General features: G+C 45.0%; 1 protein-coding gene across 1 annotated transcript; it reads right to left on the bottom strand.

The window, feature by feature from the left end:
* Positions 1 to 209: 209 nt before the first annotated feature.
* On the bottom strand, positions 210 to 15,322 carry rcor2 (REST corepressor 2). The gene is made up of 14 exons (XM_080450724.1): positions 15,199 to 15,322; positions 11,172 to 11,297; positions 9,464 to 9,520; positions 5,620 to 5,700; positions 5,273 to 5,325; positions 4,927 to 5,088; positions 4,614 to 4,738; positions 4,138 to 4,210; positions 3,778 to 4,020; positions 3,329 to 3,406; positions 2,923 to 2,980; positions 2,620 to 2,687; positions 2,013 to 2,174; positions 210 to 747 (listed from the first exon to the last, which is right to left on the bottom strand). Exons 1-14 carry the CDS (start codon positions 15,275 to 15,277, stop codon positions 322 to 324), a joined length of 1,791 nt encoding a protein of 596 aa, XP_080306850.1. The 5' UTR covers positions 15,278 to 15,322; the 3' UTR covers positions 210 to 321.
* Between the last annotated feature and the right edge of the window lie 709 nt (positions 15,323 to 16,031).

Raw genomic sequence — 16,031 nt, forward strand, 5'->3', positions numbered from 1 at the left:
GGACCCGGAGCCCGAATTATGAGAAACAACCAGGCTGCTTAGAAGGACAGTTAAAAGTTTACGTAGTACCTGGGGAATGACTATAAAGGATTGTGTGTGTGTGTGTGTGTGTGTGTGTGTGTGTGTGTGTGTGTGTGTGTGTGTGTGTGTGTGTGTGTGTGTGTGTGTGTGTGTGTGTGTGTGTACACACACACACACAGGTTTATATGCATGCTGGTGTGAATTTACACATACATATGCATGCATGGATGTGTCCCTTTTGTTTTTATAATCTGTCTGTGTGTGTGTGTGTGTGTGTGTGTGTGTGTGTGTGTGTGTGTGTCAGTGGGAGTTCGGCTGCTCCACTTTAAGCCCCACCAGGGACGGGGGAGGTACTTTGCTGGCAGTGGGAGCAGTAGAGGAGGTGGAGTTGTTTGGGGGAGAAGCCCGGAGGCTGGAGCTCCCTCCTGCCCCCTGGCCGGTGGAGGAAGAGGAGGAAGAGGAAGAGGAGGAGGAGGTGGTCACGGTGGGCCGGATCAGTGGAGGAGGCGGGTGGTTGTGGGGAGGCCTGTTGTGGACGGGCCGCGTCTGGAGCGGCGGCGGCTGCCGCAAGAGGCTGGGGGGAGCCGAGGGAGGCGCCGGGCGGAGCAACGGCGGGGGCTGGGAGAGGGAGGGAGGCGTCAGGGCCGAGGAGGGAGGCGGGGAGGAGGAGCCGCTGTTGTTGCCGTTGGAGGAGTCGTCGTCCGCGGGGGAGTCCTCCATCTTGACCTGCAGAGGAGGAGGAGGAAGAACACAACGTAGGTGGAGGTCAGTGTTTGTCCACTTGCAAAGACACACTCACAACCTCCACCTGACTGTAGAGGGCGCTTTAACCACATGAACCCTAGTGTCCCTATTCTGGGCATGTCATAATAGGCGACCATTCTTTTGTCGAAAATAGCCGTTGCGATGTGTTGTGAGCATGTAGATCGGCTATTTTCGGAGAAGAGATTTGGTGTAGAGGGGGAAAAGGAGGGGACCAAGTACAGACCCCTGGGGGACCCTGGGCTTCCGAGGAACAGGGGCCTCATCAGACAGGAGCTTAGAACAACAAAAACAAGGAGGGTGGCTAAGGTGACAAGACCAGGAGACCTGGTTCTGCCAGACCCAGAATGTGTCCATATATGATCAAAAAAGGGACAAGATGGACATACTTTTATGCCCATGTATGGACGAAATGGGTCAAAGCCTCATGTAGGCCGACCCCTTGGGTCTGGCAAAAAGTAGGCCTGCGCAATATATCGATATTATGTATCAATTTTGATATGAGAGCCGATATCATCTTGGGATTTTGGATTGAGCTCGAGTCTATCCCCATTACAATGCGCTAGACCCCTGGGAGAGGGATTGCTGAGGTGGAGCCTACCATCAGCTCCCAGTACTTGGCGCACGACTTGCCGCAGACCCAAGCCACGCTACTCACACGCTGAGTTGGCGGTGCCCGGGATCGAACCGATGACCTTGTGGCCCAAAGGCGAGTGCTTTCCTGGGTCAAAAATGGGACCTGAACCCAGCCAGAAGAAAAACTCTAAAAACTTCTCTGCCTCTGAGCAGCAGTATAAACTACAGGAGAGATACTTCTCAAAATGTAGGGAAGCGTGCACTCACAACTATGTACTTGACAGCCTAGTTATATATAAAATGAGTCACAGAGCTCTTTGATTTTGTTTTTAAAAACAACTTTACAGGAGAAAGCTATGGTGCTAGAGTCACTATCAGAGAACAGAGCCACACTGCCACACTTTATTGAACGATGTGTGCAATAAAGTGCACATTAACGTGCTATCGATAGCCAAACCAGAAAATTGGACAGGGATGCCATGCTGTTATTAGATGCTACAGCGTTTAGTTTAAGATCGATAACTACCCAGTTTATTGTTTCCTCCAAGTTAGACCTCATGTAATTCCAGGGGCATTTGAAGACTTCCGACACCTGTACTGGTATTTCTTTACACTGTGCGCTCCCTCATTCGGGCTTGAACCTCAATCCTCACCTCGTCCTCCTCGGCTCCTGCTTGCGTGGCTCCTCCCAGCTCATCTGTGCTCCTCCTGTGTTCTCTCTGGTCACGGTTGCTGGCCACCTGCTCGGCCGCCCACTCCCTCAGTACCTCGTCCAGGTTGAAGCGACGCCTGTAGCTCACGAAGAACGAACTGACCTGGATCACAGACAAGGAGAGATGGTTTTCAGGGGGAGGAAGGTTAAAGCAGAGGACAGTAGCGAGATCAGTGGCACTCCAGAGAGGAGGCGTGGGACAGAGTGGATGGCGAAGGTGACGGCTCAAAAACATCCAAGGAGAGGACGGTGTTTTAAAGGGGAACAGTCGTGCAGTGAAAGTGAAAGTCTGAACATTGAAAAGAATGACCGTAACCACTTTCAACCTTGTATCCTGATTTTTGGGCAGGTCATTGTATTTGCCCAAAAAATTTAATGGCAAAGATAGTCATAAGCCTACTGTAAACCACTTACGTTAATTAATTGTCTTGTACCTTTCAAGAAATGATGATAACCGTTTCAAAAAATCAGTCGCATTTCAGCAAGTGGTGTAAGTGAATTGTTCAGTCTCCCAATTTAGTCATTAGACAATTCAAGAGGACAATCACCTGAGCTGTCGTTTTTGTCCCAATCACCTCAGCGATGGCAACAAAGTCTTTACCATAGCGACGGATGGCTGGAGAGAGGGCAGAGGGGTTCATGGAAGAGAAGAGAGCAGAAACAGCTTACTTAAAGTTGGTTCTTTGCAGACCCAAAGTAATTCGATCCATTATCATCAATTTGTTCAATCAATTTGTTCAAATTGTATTTTTAAATTGATTAATGTAACGATTAGAGTTTTACATTGTAATGTATTCATTCAGCTATTTAAGTCTTCAAAATATGGTGTACAAGAGGGAGGGGGGACTCACCCTGCACAGCCAGGAGCTGCTCCTCTGTAGTCCAACGAGAGTTCATCTTCGGGACAGGCTGTGGAGTGATGGAAAAGAGAGAGAAGAGTGAAGAAGAGAAAGAGCAGGATGAGACAGTGGTAGTAAGAGAGTGATAAAAGATTAGTTTAGATTAGCGATTAGATTCAAGAGAGGAAAGATGTGGTTGAGGTAGATGGCAGAAGAGAGAAGGAAGTGTGAGGGATAAAGACATGCAGAGAGATGAGTGAGAGCGAGGGAGGAAGGTGTGACAGAGCGGCAGAGGACGTGAGAAAGCAGGGTAGAAGGAAGCGAGTTCTAGGAATGGATTAGGAACATGAACGAAGACCGAAATGGAGCGGTGGCATAGAGAAAGAGGGAGAGAGAAGTACAAGTGTGTTCGTGTCACCTCGGTCGGTTTGAATGTGTCGATGCCTTCGAACAGGCCATGTTTCAAACTGCTGTTGTTCTGCTTGATGCTCTGGACCTGAGAGCGAGAGAGAGGGGGGGGGGGGGGGGCAGGCAGACAGACAAAAAGTGAGAAAGAGAGAGACAGGGAGAGAGAGAACTTCAGTGTCAGAATATACAGGAGGGAGAAGGGCTCAAAGATATTTTCAGAAAAGTTCAGGTTAACCACCTAAGGCCTATATACTTCATTGCATGACAAACGGCAAAGATTGTGGATCTACAAGCTCACAACGCATCGTGACGCGTTGTGAGCTTTTGATTTGATTCGTTTTTTTAAAGTGAAGAAATCTGAACAAAATTTGTCCAAAATATTCATCCTGCTACTGTACATATGTTGTTTTTAATGTCAGGTACATTTGTACAATTATGACAAGTGTCTCATAGACCTACCTGTCTCTTGAGGGACACCAAGTGTGTGTCCAGCTGTCTTACAGACAGCACCCCTGTGTCCTGGGAGGTGGACAGGGCCATGATGTCCTGCTGGGCCAGGTGCATGCCTTTGGGGGGCCGGCGTCGGGCCCTCAGGGGGTGGTGCCGGTACTGGGCCCCGATGCTCTCCTTCTTGATGGGGCCTGGGCGGCCCACGGGGGGGCCCTTATCAGGGGCTGCGCTGCCGGAAGATTGCTTCACCGTCTGCGTGGAGAGGACAGCCCGCACACGCTAGCCTTTTAGCTTATTTGAATATGCAAGCACTGACACACGTGTAGCTTTTCTTTTTTTCTTCTTGTTTCTTTTTAACGAGTCTCTCACCTCTCTCTTGGCGTCGACCTCAAAGTCGCTGTCGCTGCCAGGGTCTCCTGCTGCCTCCTCGATTTCATCATTACTGACAGAGAGAGAGAGAATGTCAGTTCAGTCTGTCACAAATGAAGGAGTACACGCTTGTTCGCAGGTTTCAGATAAGTGCTCTAGTGCCCTCTATAGGCTAATATGCGTAATGTTTTGTACAATTGGTGTCCCAAGGTTGCACAAAACACTTGCACCTAGCAAGGGCAATATCTACAATTATTTACATCATCTAATATGTCTAATATGTGCAATATGTAATATATACAATACATGTGCAGTATAACACTTTCCAACTGATCTGTGCATGATAAATGCTATATCTCATCACAGCATGTACACTTCTCATACTGTCCATATTGACCACACATGGTCTGACCCTATAATCCTTATTCCTATTTTAACTTTTAGCAGAAGGCAGAGGGTTGCATGTTCCGTCCTACCTATCCTCTTTCTCTCTCTTGTTGAGCAGCCTCCTGGCCTGTCTGTCCATGACTGACGTCCTGGTCCGAGTCTTCTTCCAGCTGTAGTAGTACTTTACCAGGCTGGAGATCAGTTTGTCAGGAAGCTACACACGCGCACACACACACACACACACACGAAAGCAGATTCTGGTGAGTGCACTCGACACAGAGACAGAAAGCGAGAATAAGAATGAACCCTGCCATCTCTATTTTTTCCTACAAAGAATAGCTGATCTACAAGCTCACATGTCGTATGATGTTGTGTGCGTGCGTGCACGCATGCGTGTCTCACCATCTGCTGGATGCGGTGGAAGCTCTTTCCATGGAAGCTGAAGGCCTGTTCAAACAGCACCTTGTCCTCCACAGTCCACTCCTCAGGGAAAGGGGTGAAATTAGCCAGGTCAGCCAGCGAACGCTCTACGTCATGCTTGTGCCACAGCAACATGCCCAGGGCCTGGATGGATGAGAGAGAGATAGAGAGAGAGAGAGAGAGAGAGAGAGAGAGACAAAGAGACAGACATTAGTTGGAGAAAATCTGTATTTTTAAAGTGATTGCTTTGGACATTCATTCAGTATTATAAACATATTGGCTTTAGAAATAGGTGAAATTAAATGAAATGGAGATGAGTCTTCTATACCTGTTCCATGTTGTAACCATGCTTCTCTTTGGCCATCAGAATGTACTCATCCACTGAGGGGGGGAGGCAGTAGATAGAGGATGGAGAGGGAAACAGAGCGAGAGAGGATGGGTAGAGAGAGACAGGCAGATAGAGGGAGACGGGGGGGGAGAAAAGAGAGAGACAGAGAGAGATAGACAAAGAGAAACAGAGACAGGATGGGTAGAGAGAGAGAGAGAGAGAGAGAGTTATAAAACCAGAATAATTTAATAGCATTTCTCCAGCCGGTCCATTCAAGGTCAAGTTACCAAGTGCACAACGCTGAATGAAAGGTGTGTGTTCGTCTGTGTGTGCATGTGTACACTTACACATGGCGTCAGAGACCTGGCTGTCAGGTCGCCACACCAGCATACTCCTCTGGTCCTTCTCATTGTAGCGGGCTGGACTGTCTGCTCATGGAGAAACACACACACATGAAGACTTTTTCCAGACACTCATTAGTCACATATCTGCTGTATGCGCTCTCTCTCTCTCTCTCCCCCTTGCTCTCATACCCTGCTCTATTCCATCCTCTCATCTGTCCCTACCAACGACTTATTTTCACTGCCTCTCTCATTTTTTAAATGGTTTTTATTACACAAAATGTTTTGAATCTCACACCAGAAAAATACCAAATATGACAATGAAAAATGTAACTCGTACAAACTAAAGAAAATAATAACAATAAACTAAAATACAAAACCCACTTTAACAAGACCAGGAGACCTGGTTCTGCCAGACCCAGAATGAAGTCCTAGTATGTAACACACCTACAAACCACTTTATACACTTAATTACATACTTGTGACATAATAATGATGCCCATGTGTAGGAGTATGAAGTAGACACACAGTCCAGTAGCTATAATAGCATCATTATTTCAGACCATGCACAACTTCTCCTTCAGGTGGCCTTCCCAAATTCAGAGCTAGCTAGAAGGCACTGGAGATGGAGATTAGATCCACTGCTACTATCAGATGAGAGCGCTCTCACATATATCTGCAAAGATAAATACCTTTTTAAGTCCAAATGTAACTCTAAAGGTCTCCAGTAAGACCGTTTGAGAGGCCATGAAGGCATACTTGCTGCATATTAACTCATTTCCTGCTATACACGCATAAAGTCGTTCTATTAAATAGCACGCTTGCCCGCCAACACGCATCAAGTCGTTCTATTAATAAAATTAGGCGCGCTGTTTTAGGCACCGTAACACAGCTCTGGGATGATCCATCGTCAATCAGAGAAGAAGTATGTGGATGTGACATCATTCCAAAAAACGTCACTTCCACCTGCCCCGACTATGGGATTTTCAGAAGAACAGCTGTAACTCAGTTGCTGTTTTTTGCATTGAAAACCACGGTTTTCAGCGGGCCAAAGCCCAAAATGGCGGATCGCGGTTGGAATGTTGTGGTTCGTCTGAATACACAGATCCCTTCGCCTACCCCTTCCCTTCGCCTTTTTTGTTTTTTTTGGAACACAATGTCGCCTCCACGGGCGTTTCAAATATCATCGGATGAAGGTAATTACGCTGGCAAGGGGATAACCTTGGTGGTTATTGTGTTAAAGAAATGTTCAAAAGAGAAACAAATGAACCTTACTCATAAAGTTCTAATCTTGGATAGGCAATATGCCAATTCTCCATCACCAAGTTTACGCAAAGAGTGTCTGAAACTTCAGACTGCGTTTAATCTCCTGTCCTCTCACCAAGCTGAATTTCAATTGCTTAAGAGTAAAAACCACTTTTATGAACACAGTGAAAAGGCCCGGAAATGATTGGCCAATCAACTAAGTGGTTTAAGAGTAGAAGATCTCATTTCTGCCATATGCACTAACAATGGGGATATTGCATCAGACCAGAAACTCATCAATGAAAAGTTCAAGGCCTTTTATTTGAAATTATATTCTACTGCGTGGCTGATTCAAATGCCATGTCAAGTTTGTTTTTTTTATAAATTAAACATTCCCTCCCTCGACTTACATGTCAAACTTGAGGCACCAATTACCCAGGAAGAGATCTCTGCTGCCATATACTGTATGCAGTCAGGGAAAGTTCAAGGCCCTGATGGGTTTCATTCAGACTTTTTCAAATAAGTTTTCTGCTCAACTAGCCCCACTTCTGGTTTCAGTTTTTAATGACTTTTTCAGGTCAGGTGCACCCCTCCCTCATTTTAACCAAACCTCAGTATTACTTTAAAAGAATAAAGATCCACTCAAGCATATAACCCAATTGAATTATTACATTAAAAAATCTTGCAAAGATCCTGGCCTACAGATGAGATCAAACTGGGTTTATAATGAATCATCACTCATTTTTTTTATATTCCACATTTAACATTTTATATGCAGAAAAACAATGAATTAGTCTCTATGGATGCAGAGGAAAAAAAGCATTACAGTTGAATGGGAATATCTTTTCACAACCTAGGTCAAATTATTTTAGCTTCTGTGCTAACAAATGGTCTTTATACACAATATTTTTACTAAACCGTGGTATTGGGCAGAGGTCCCCTTTAAGTCTACTCCCGTTTACCATGGCCATCGAACTGCTTGCGATTGCTATTCGCGACCATTTCTGGAGTGTGGAGGGCAGACGTCGAGTATAAAGGTAGCTCTCCACCGCACCGACGTCTGCTGTTGAATGGGTGGTGGGTACGTTGTCGCGTCTGGGTGCAAGTTGTAGGGAAGCGTCGAAAGCCGACTGAGCGTGCTCGGCCGGCTTTCGACGCTTCCTTACAACTGCGACTTTTGACTGTCAGATAGCAGTGGGCTTATTGTTGAAAAAGACGTCAAGCCATATGCTATTTTAGCACCATAGTAGCCGTCTGTCAGTGTCTGCTCTCAGGTGCATGCTACTTTTTTTCACACCTTCCAACCGACTGATCTCCCGACTTCATTCGATGGCCAATCTGTAGCAATCGGTTGTAGTCTGTTGTGGAGAGCTACCTTTAGGTCTCGCTACACACTTACTTCTCTACATGACTCAAAATCTGCTATCTCCTTGCCAGCAACCCTCACTTTATTAGAACATTTCAGCTGGTTTTCAGGATATAAAGTGAATCATGTTTGTTTGTCATGTCTGAAGATTTGTGACAAAACATTTTTTTTTACAAATGGTACCTTAAACCTGATGATTCAATAAAGATACATTTGAAAGAAAAACGAATTACGAACTTAACTGAATTAAGTAAAAAGAAGAAAGAAATAGACCATTTAAAAATGCAAAACTATAATAACCCTGCTTTTGCTTTGATTGATTGAATACTTTATTGGACAGAAATGTAAACAGCACGAGGTAGGTACAGTCAGACATTTAGGCTAAAACAAAAAGTCCTGCGGACTCGTTTCCATTGCGGTCCTATATTGTGGTCCTATGCTACCTGGTTTGAATGCCTGAGCGTTAACCACATTAACCCTGGCGTCCCTATTTTGGTCATGTCACATGTCCTCTGGGAAGGACAACAACAGAAGAGCAAGATGGTGACGCTGGAACTCAAGAGTAATTTTTTGTGGCTGTAAGGGTTGTTGATTTTGTCTCTACTTAATAAATAAACAATGTGAAAGACTCCCCTGTCAAAGTCACAAATCAGTGTACAGCAAAAATACCGGCAAATAATGGCAGCTGAACTGAATATTGTCATTGTACATGTGCTGGCTGGCACATATTGAAAATCTAGCAGCGTTTATGTGTTTTTAAATTCCAGAGTATCACAGTGACGTTTTATCGTGTAACAACTATGCCTGTACTGTCAGGCATAGTTAGCACCAACCAAAAGAGGAAGTTTTGCCAAAGGGTGTGATGGGAAATTCGATGTTATTATCTATGTGTGGTTAAATTGCCAGCAATTCCGTTAAGTGGTGTTATAATGATGTCCTGTGACAAACAGCATAATGACAGAACTAGATGCATGCATAGCACCATTAGTTTCTATTGAGTCATTAGTGCTTTATTTAACAGGGAGGTGGTGTTGATTTTACCTCCTTATAACCCAGCTCAAACAGGTCCTAGCACCTCCCTTTCTACTCCCCCTCACCCCCTTGCATCCTGCTCAGCCTACCTTCTCCTCCCTCTCTCCATTCATCCTCCCCTCTGTTTGCTCCCGCTTATCTATTTGTTCCCCGTTATCGCTTTCTCTCCCTCCCTCCTTCTTTCTCCATCTCTCCATCCTGACTTACCTGGTTTGAACTCTGGGATCTGGGCCTGGTAGTCTCCTCCCACTCGTATCATACTGTCTGAGGATACAAAAAGAAAGAGAGAGAAAGAGAGAGAGAGAGAGAGAGAGAGAGTGAGAGCAAGCAATTAGTGGCGAGAGCTAGGATCTTCTGGAAAAGGAGTGGATGAAAGGCGGGTCATGAAGAGTAGGGGTGATGGAGGTGGAAGGAAGAGAGAAGAGGGGTGTACAGGAAGAATAATGAGGAAAACCCACTGTAATTAACACAGGGAGAGAGAACATTTTAGCCAGCAGTAGAGATGAGCATTTGGGCATTTCTTTTGTAAACATGTACAGTTGGGAATGTTGGTTCTTCTCTGCGGTTATAGCAGGACATAACACCTATTAAAACAAGACCAGGAGACCTGGTTCTGCCAGACCCAGATTGAAGTCTGGGTCTAGGGGTCGAAATCTGAATGGCCGGGCTTCGCACGACGTGTGTCCCTTCTATGCCCATGTATGGACAGACTTTTTTGGGGGACAGATTTTTTTTTGGCTGGGGCCGGAGGACAAAGTGACAGACTTTTTTTTGGCTGGGGCCGGAGGACAAAGTGACCATGCCCATGTATGGACGAAACAGGTACAAAGCCTCATGTAAGCCCGACCCCTTGGGTCTGGCAATAACGTAGGGCTGGCTGCCAAATTGAAACATTCAGTGCCCATATAAGTGCAGTAGCTGACTGATTTGTTTGCGCCTGATGCCATGACGACACATTGAGGTTACAACACACTCCATATTTGGGCGTAGCTGCATTGGGAACTCCTTATGTGGTTATGTCTGAGAGAGTGACGTGGCCGTGGTCCTAAATGGATAGCAGAGGTACACCTGCAGGCTTCTGATCAGTGTGTACGCAGATAGGACAGAAATCTCCAAAAAGAAGTTGGGAAGTCAAAAATAATAATAAGGGCAACCTAGAGGGCACAAAAGGCCAAACTCTTTCCCCCACAAGAATAGAAACTCCAGCAGAGATCATTCGGTTTTGAAAGGCAGTAATCTCTCAAGAACAGATTCTGCTCTGCGTTTGAATCTGTCGGGGGGTTCGTCATATCGCGTACGCACTGGCCTACAAGTGGGTGTGCCTTCAGATCAGGAAGCAGGCCGCGCTTTACCCAATCAAATGTAGTGGGCGGGATTCACGTGTCTGCCGATCCTTCCCCACTAGAAACAAACCGAAACTCATTTAACAATAGCGTCCTCGGAGCAGAGTCAGCAGACAAAACCACGGAAAGATATTCACATTTTAACTTGCTCTTTCATCATAGAAACAAGTGGGCTTATAACCAAAACGATCCATGTTCTCTGGGAGAAGCGGTGTTAGTGTTCTGTGTAGAAATATTGTTAGTGGGAATGAAAACATAGTCACACCACCGGAAGTGAAAGGCTGAAGGCAGACCAACACCCCGGTTTCCTTGCGTACGTGTGCTACGTCGACTTCCTCCCAGAGCCAAGTGAGATAGTAAAAAAACAGTAGAGGGCGATGGGTTCCCAGATTGGAAAGGCAGTGGTTGGGTTAAGGTTAGGCTAAGGGCCTAGGGTTTGACATGAGTATTCTCAATCATAATGTGTGTGTGTGTGTGTGTGTGTGTGTGTGTGTGTGTGTGTGTGTGTGTGTGTGTGTGTGTGTGTGTGTGTGTGTGTGTGTGTGTGTGTGTGTGTGTGTAAACCTGCATACCATGAGCATGCTCTTCATCACTGCTCTCCTCCTCGGAGTGTGGCAGGCTGTTGCCGTTGGTTATGTTCTTGGCTCTGCTTCTAGACAGGACACCGCCGCCCGAGCGCTCCATTACGGAGGGCATGGCTGAAACACACACACACACAGATTAACAAACAAACCCTTGCACACAAATCAGTGTAAATAATACATTATAGGGTACGTTCCACAACTACATGTCGGTATCGTTTTGTCGCCGACTTGAGTGTGATAACACTTCCTTGTCCATAACTTTTTTGGTTGGAATGTTATACTTCTATTTCAATGCCTAGATGAAAATCTGATTCACCTTAAATATAAAAATGTACACTGCCAACTTGGACACTTTCCCATCATTATCCATGGAGCCATATTGATTTTTCAACTCCACTTCATTGAACTGTAGTCAACACAATATGGGTTGATGACCACTCTGAGAATATGCTGAATTCACACCAGCAACGCCCTTGAGAATGTGTGAGTTGTGGTCCAGCGAGACCTCTGCTGCTCCGCGCAACTCAAAGCCAGCAGCTGAGCTGTGCAAGAGAGGTCACACATACAGGCAGGAGAAATACAGATGCTTGATGCTCATCTCTGGCAGCTTGTTTGAGAACTACCTATACATTTTAGCCATGCAGTTGCTCAATCTTGATTAATTTCACACCTACAACTGCTAGTTTAAAACGTTATCAATATTCAGTACTTCCATAGTCCGAAGTCCATTTCTGTCCATGTAAAGTGAGTGTGTACACCAGTCCATGCCCACTTCAGACCACTGCATGCTTCTGATTGACTGCTGCTCTGTCTTGCCACACAGCGGCAAACTTCAACTTTTATCAACATTGCCGCTCTGGTTTTTGCCTGCTCCGCCTCCTGCCGCAGTGGCGAAAGAGGTGGTCGCTCCTAGACGACGCCAGTAGTGACACAAAGACAGATGAACATGACCATCCTGAAACTCGATTTATACTTTGTCATACGCCGGTGCTCCCTGACGAAAATAACGATGATTGTATGCTTGTATGCCTGCTATTAATAGCACACAACACCATCATACGACGGAGCATAAATTAAGCATTAGAATACCACCACTAATGGAACTAAAATCACACACTTTCTACCTTACTGCGTGACAGAATTTGGGCGTAGCTTTCTGTCATGTACTGATCCACTTTCAACAAAGTATTGGCATAACACATGTAACTCACAAAAATGCTTGCTTTGGAACCCAAACTTGTTAAAACATATGCTTATCATGAAGGAAAAATAATTAAGTATATGATCCTGATTTCAACTACATCAGCTCCTCTCTCAGTCCTTAGTGAACAATGTAGACTCATGGACTAGTCTGTCATCACTAGATCTATTATTCTCCATTAGATAGATTTAATGCCCCAAGTCTAAAGAGGTCAGTCAAATTGCTTCTGACATGTGGTTTTTGGTTATGTGATTTTTAGTGTTCCTCAAAATACCAGTATCCTATTTTATCCTGGTATGAAGCCAATATCTGATACCGCTATGAGTACATCCACACCAGTAGGAAAATGAGCATCCCGTACGGGGAAAAAAAGTTCAAGTTCTCAATATGCCCCTAGTTTGCATGTCTTTTTCAGAGGTTTTAGATTCTGCACTGTAATTGTGTTCTCTTTTAACTTATTCATATTTTCTATTCTCAACTCCTCTCCTTAATAACCTTTTAATCGTTTCATTTGCACTGCCTTGATGCTCAATGTTTTGTGTAAAGCACTTTAATTGCCTTGTAGGCGAAGTGTCCTGTACAATCGCCTTACAGTACACATCTCGACATAAGCCTCTTAGACCAGTGTAGATCTGATGAATCAAAACAGACAGTTACAAGACCTAGATAGTAGGCTATATCAACATTAGCCTACTCACTACTTGTGCCCCCACCACCACAAAAAAAAAAGATACGTTTGATGTTTATAAACACACAGACAACCAAAAGCAAACAAACAATACACAAGGGATTTAATTAAACTATGGATTAGAGACTATGTGATCATAAACGTGGTGCATTGAGTTATTAAACAGCATGCTGTGTGTGGTTATGATGTGGTGTAAACTAAAGCCTAGTGGTCTTGCCTCTTTTCCCCAGGACACACAGAGTCGTGTTATATGGCGCACAATAGACCAGACGGTCACATCAGGACACTGCTCTAGATCTCTACCCTCACCCTGGCTGGACTGGTGCTCATTAAACATGATTACACACTGTCAGATCATCACAAATCAACCAACCAACACGTATGTCTACAACACCAGTGGTTCTCAAAGTGGGGTCCAGGGACTTGATTGGGGTTCTAAATTTACCCTTAAAAGTCTTTAACTCTTGACAGTATACAAATGGAACCAAATGGCCCCTTAAGGGTCCATTTGGTTCCATTTGTATACAGTCAGAGTTATTGAAATGTAAAAGTTTGAGAACCACTGACAAGGACCAGGACATAATACTCCACCAAACAATGCAATATAAAGCCATTATTACAAAACAACACCTGAAACCAACGTATGAAGCAACCCACCCAGGCCAGTTCGGGCATTCGATGTAACACACCTCTATGTCTATCTATGCGCGTCTTCAATTTTACGCAATTTAAACGTGTCTGTGACTGTATCCATGTTCAGTTTACTAACGCGACGGTCAGGACAAACAGCCTGTTTTCAACGACAACTGTCGTTGAAAACGACTTCTTTGTCCTGACCGTCGTTAGTAAACTGTTAACGTCCACTTTCAAAGTTGTGCTCGGCTGCCACTGCTGCCAGATCGGATCAACATAAACTGATTATTTAGTTTCCATAACATCTATAAATGTGAATAAATAAATAACCGTCATCGGTCGTTTTATAAGACGGACATATTTCCATCCAACCGACACAGACAATAAAGTGACCGGGGTGTTCTCTCTTTCGGGGTCTTTGTTTCTCGCAGCCGCCGGTTGCTCCTCGGATCTCCCCCCCCCCCCCACCCAGTGTCCCCATTAGCACCACTTCAACCAGAATGTAATGGTTTATTGAAGGGGCTTCATTCACACACAAGTCCCCGTTCACTTCACAGTGAGTTATACTTATAAAGGCCTCTGATCACAGGACAGACACGGATCAAATGTTTAGTGTTAAACAGCAACACGATCGATCCAAACTAAACAACAAACAAAGTCATGTTGACTTGTGTTTAAATCCGGGTTCAAATCCACCACCACGATATACGACCCCCAACGACCAAGATGGGATGATCAAACTACAACCTTTATGACCCCCCCCCCCCCCACACACACACACACATACGATAAGATAAAACTAAACTACCCTTCTGGGTGCCAGTAGCGTTATTAATAGTGTCACAAAACAGCCCCCCCCCACCCTGCTGTGATGCCAGGCTGTACAATCATCACATCAATAACATGCACGGTCAAACTTTATGATGCTCAGTCTCACACACACACACACACACACACACACACACACACACACACAGAAGCATCATTCTTAACTCACGTCTCAATCAAACTCCTGGCCACACGTTACTTAAACCACACGGGATTTGTCTTGAGGTCTGAATTAACTATTTCACGGCTTTGTTTAATACTCTCTCCCTCTCTCTGTCTCTATCTCCCTCTCTCTCTAGTGTTTAGGTCTATTGTTTAGCTACTCTACTACTGTTCGCTACCGACCGACAGCTGGCACGCAGTCAACTCCTTTACATTCAATCTTTTATCATTAAAACTTATAAATCATCTTTTATAAGTTGAATTTATCAACAACAGAACACATTGTGTAAAAATATTCCGTGTGATATTTTATTATGAAACAGCGAGTACAATGCGACATTATTCCCCCCAGATGAAGAGACTTGTAGCAGATGATGATGAAGCCCATCTTCTTCTTCATTGACTTCAGTGATGCTAACGGTCGCTAGCCACACTGCGGCTAACGCCACTGAGTTAACGTTAACGTGACTTAAAAGTGTGCGTGTGTGTGTGAGACTGTGTACCTGCGTGGCGTCTGGCTCCTCCGTTCTTATTTAACACACGAGTCGCAACTTGTGTGTCTCCTCCACCGTCCGCCGTCATATAGAATGATAATCCGTTCAGATTAGATACACTAACACACACTACCGCTGCTGCTGCCCGAGTCTCTCTAGTCCAAACACACACACACAGCGCACACAATGAGCACAACTGCACGAATGGGATGGGAGCAGCCGTTTGAGTGTGTGTGCGTGTGTACGTGTGCACGTGTGAGCACTGCTCATGCGCGTGACCGTGTATGTACTTCGCAATCGCACGCACCACGTTTGTTTGTATGCATTTTATAAAATAAAATATTCAATATTCAATCATGTACGTACGTGCATGCGTGTGTGTATGTACTCCTCTCTCACACACTGTGTGTGTGTGTGTGTGTGTGTGTGTGTGTGTGTGTGCGCGCGCGAGAGACAGACTGCACCCAGAGAAAAGAGAGTGGACATCCGCCCCCATTCGCTTGCCTCTCCTTCTCTCCTCACCACCAGCCAGAACTATTTTTTATTTTATACGATTGACTAAAAAATAGTTCTACAAAACTATGACCTGCAACATTGTCCGTTTAGTCAGTCAAGCACCGCAAGGCCCTTCGTCAACGACACACGACACGTTCCATTTAACGCACAGGGAAGCGTTTTTTGGCGTGTTAAATTGTTCTGAGAGCAAATTTGGTCGGAGAATTCTCCTATTTAGCATTTACACTTCAGATTCACACCATGTTGACTGACATTTAGGATCCATCTCCTTTACACTACAGGTCAATATCGACACTTATAACCGGCTGTGGTCGTTTTGTTTGGGG

The sequence above is a fragment of the Gymnoscopelus braueri genome (assembly GCF_963280865.1).
Source record: "Gymnoscopelus braueri genome assembly, chromosome: 15".
In the NCBI taxonomy this organism is placed as follows: domain Eukaryota; kingdom Metazoa; phylum Chordata; class Actinopteri; order Myctophiformes; family Myctophidae; genus Gymnoscopelus; species Gymnoscopelus braueri.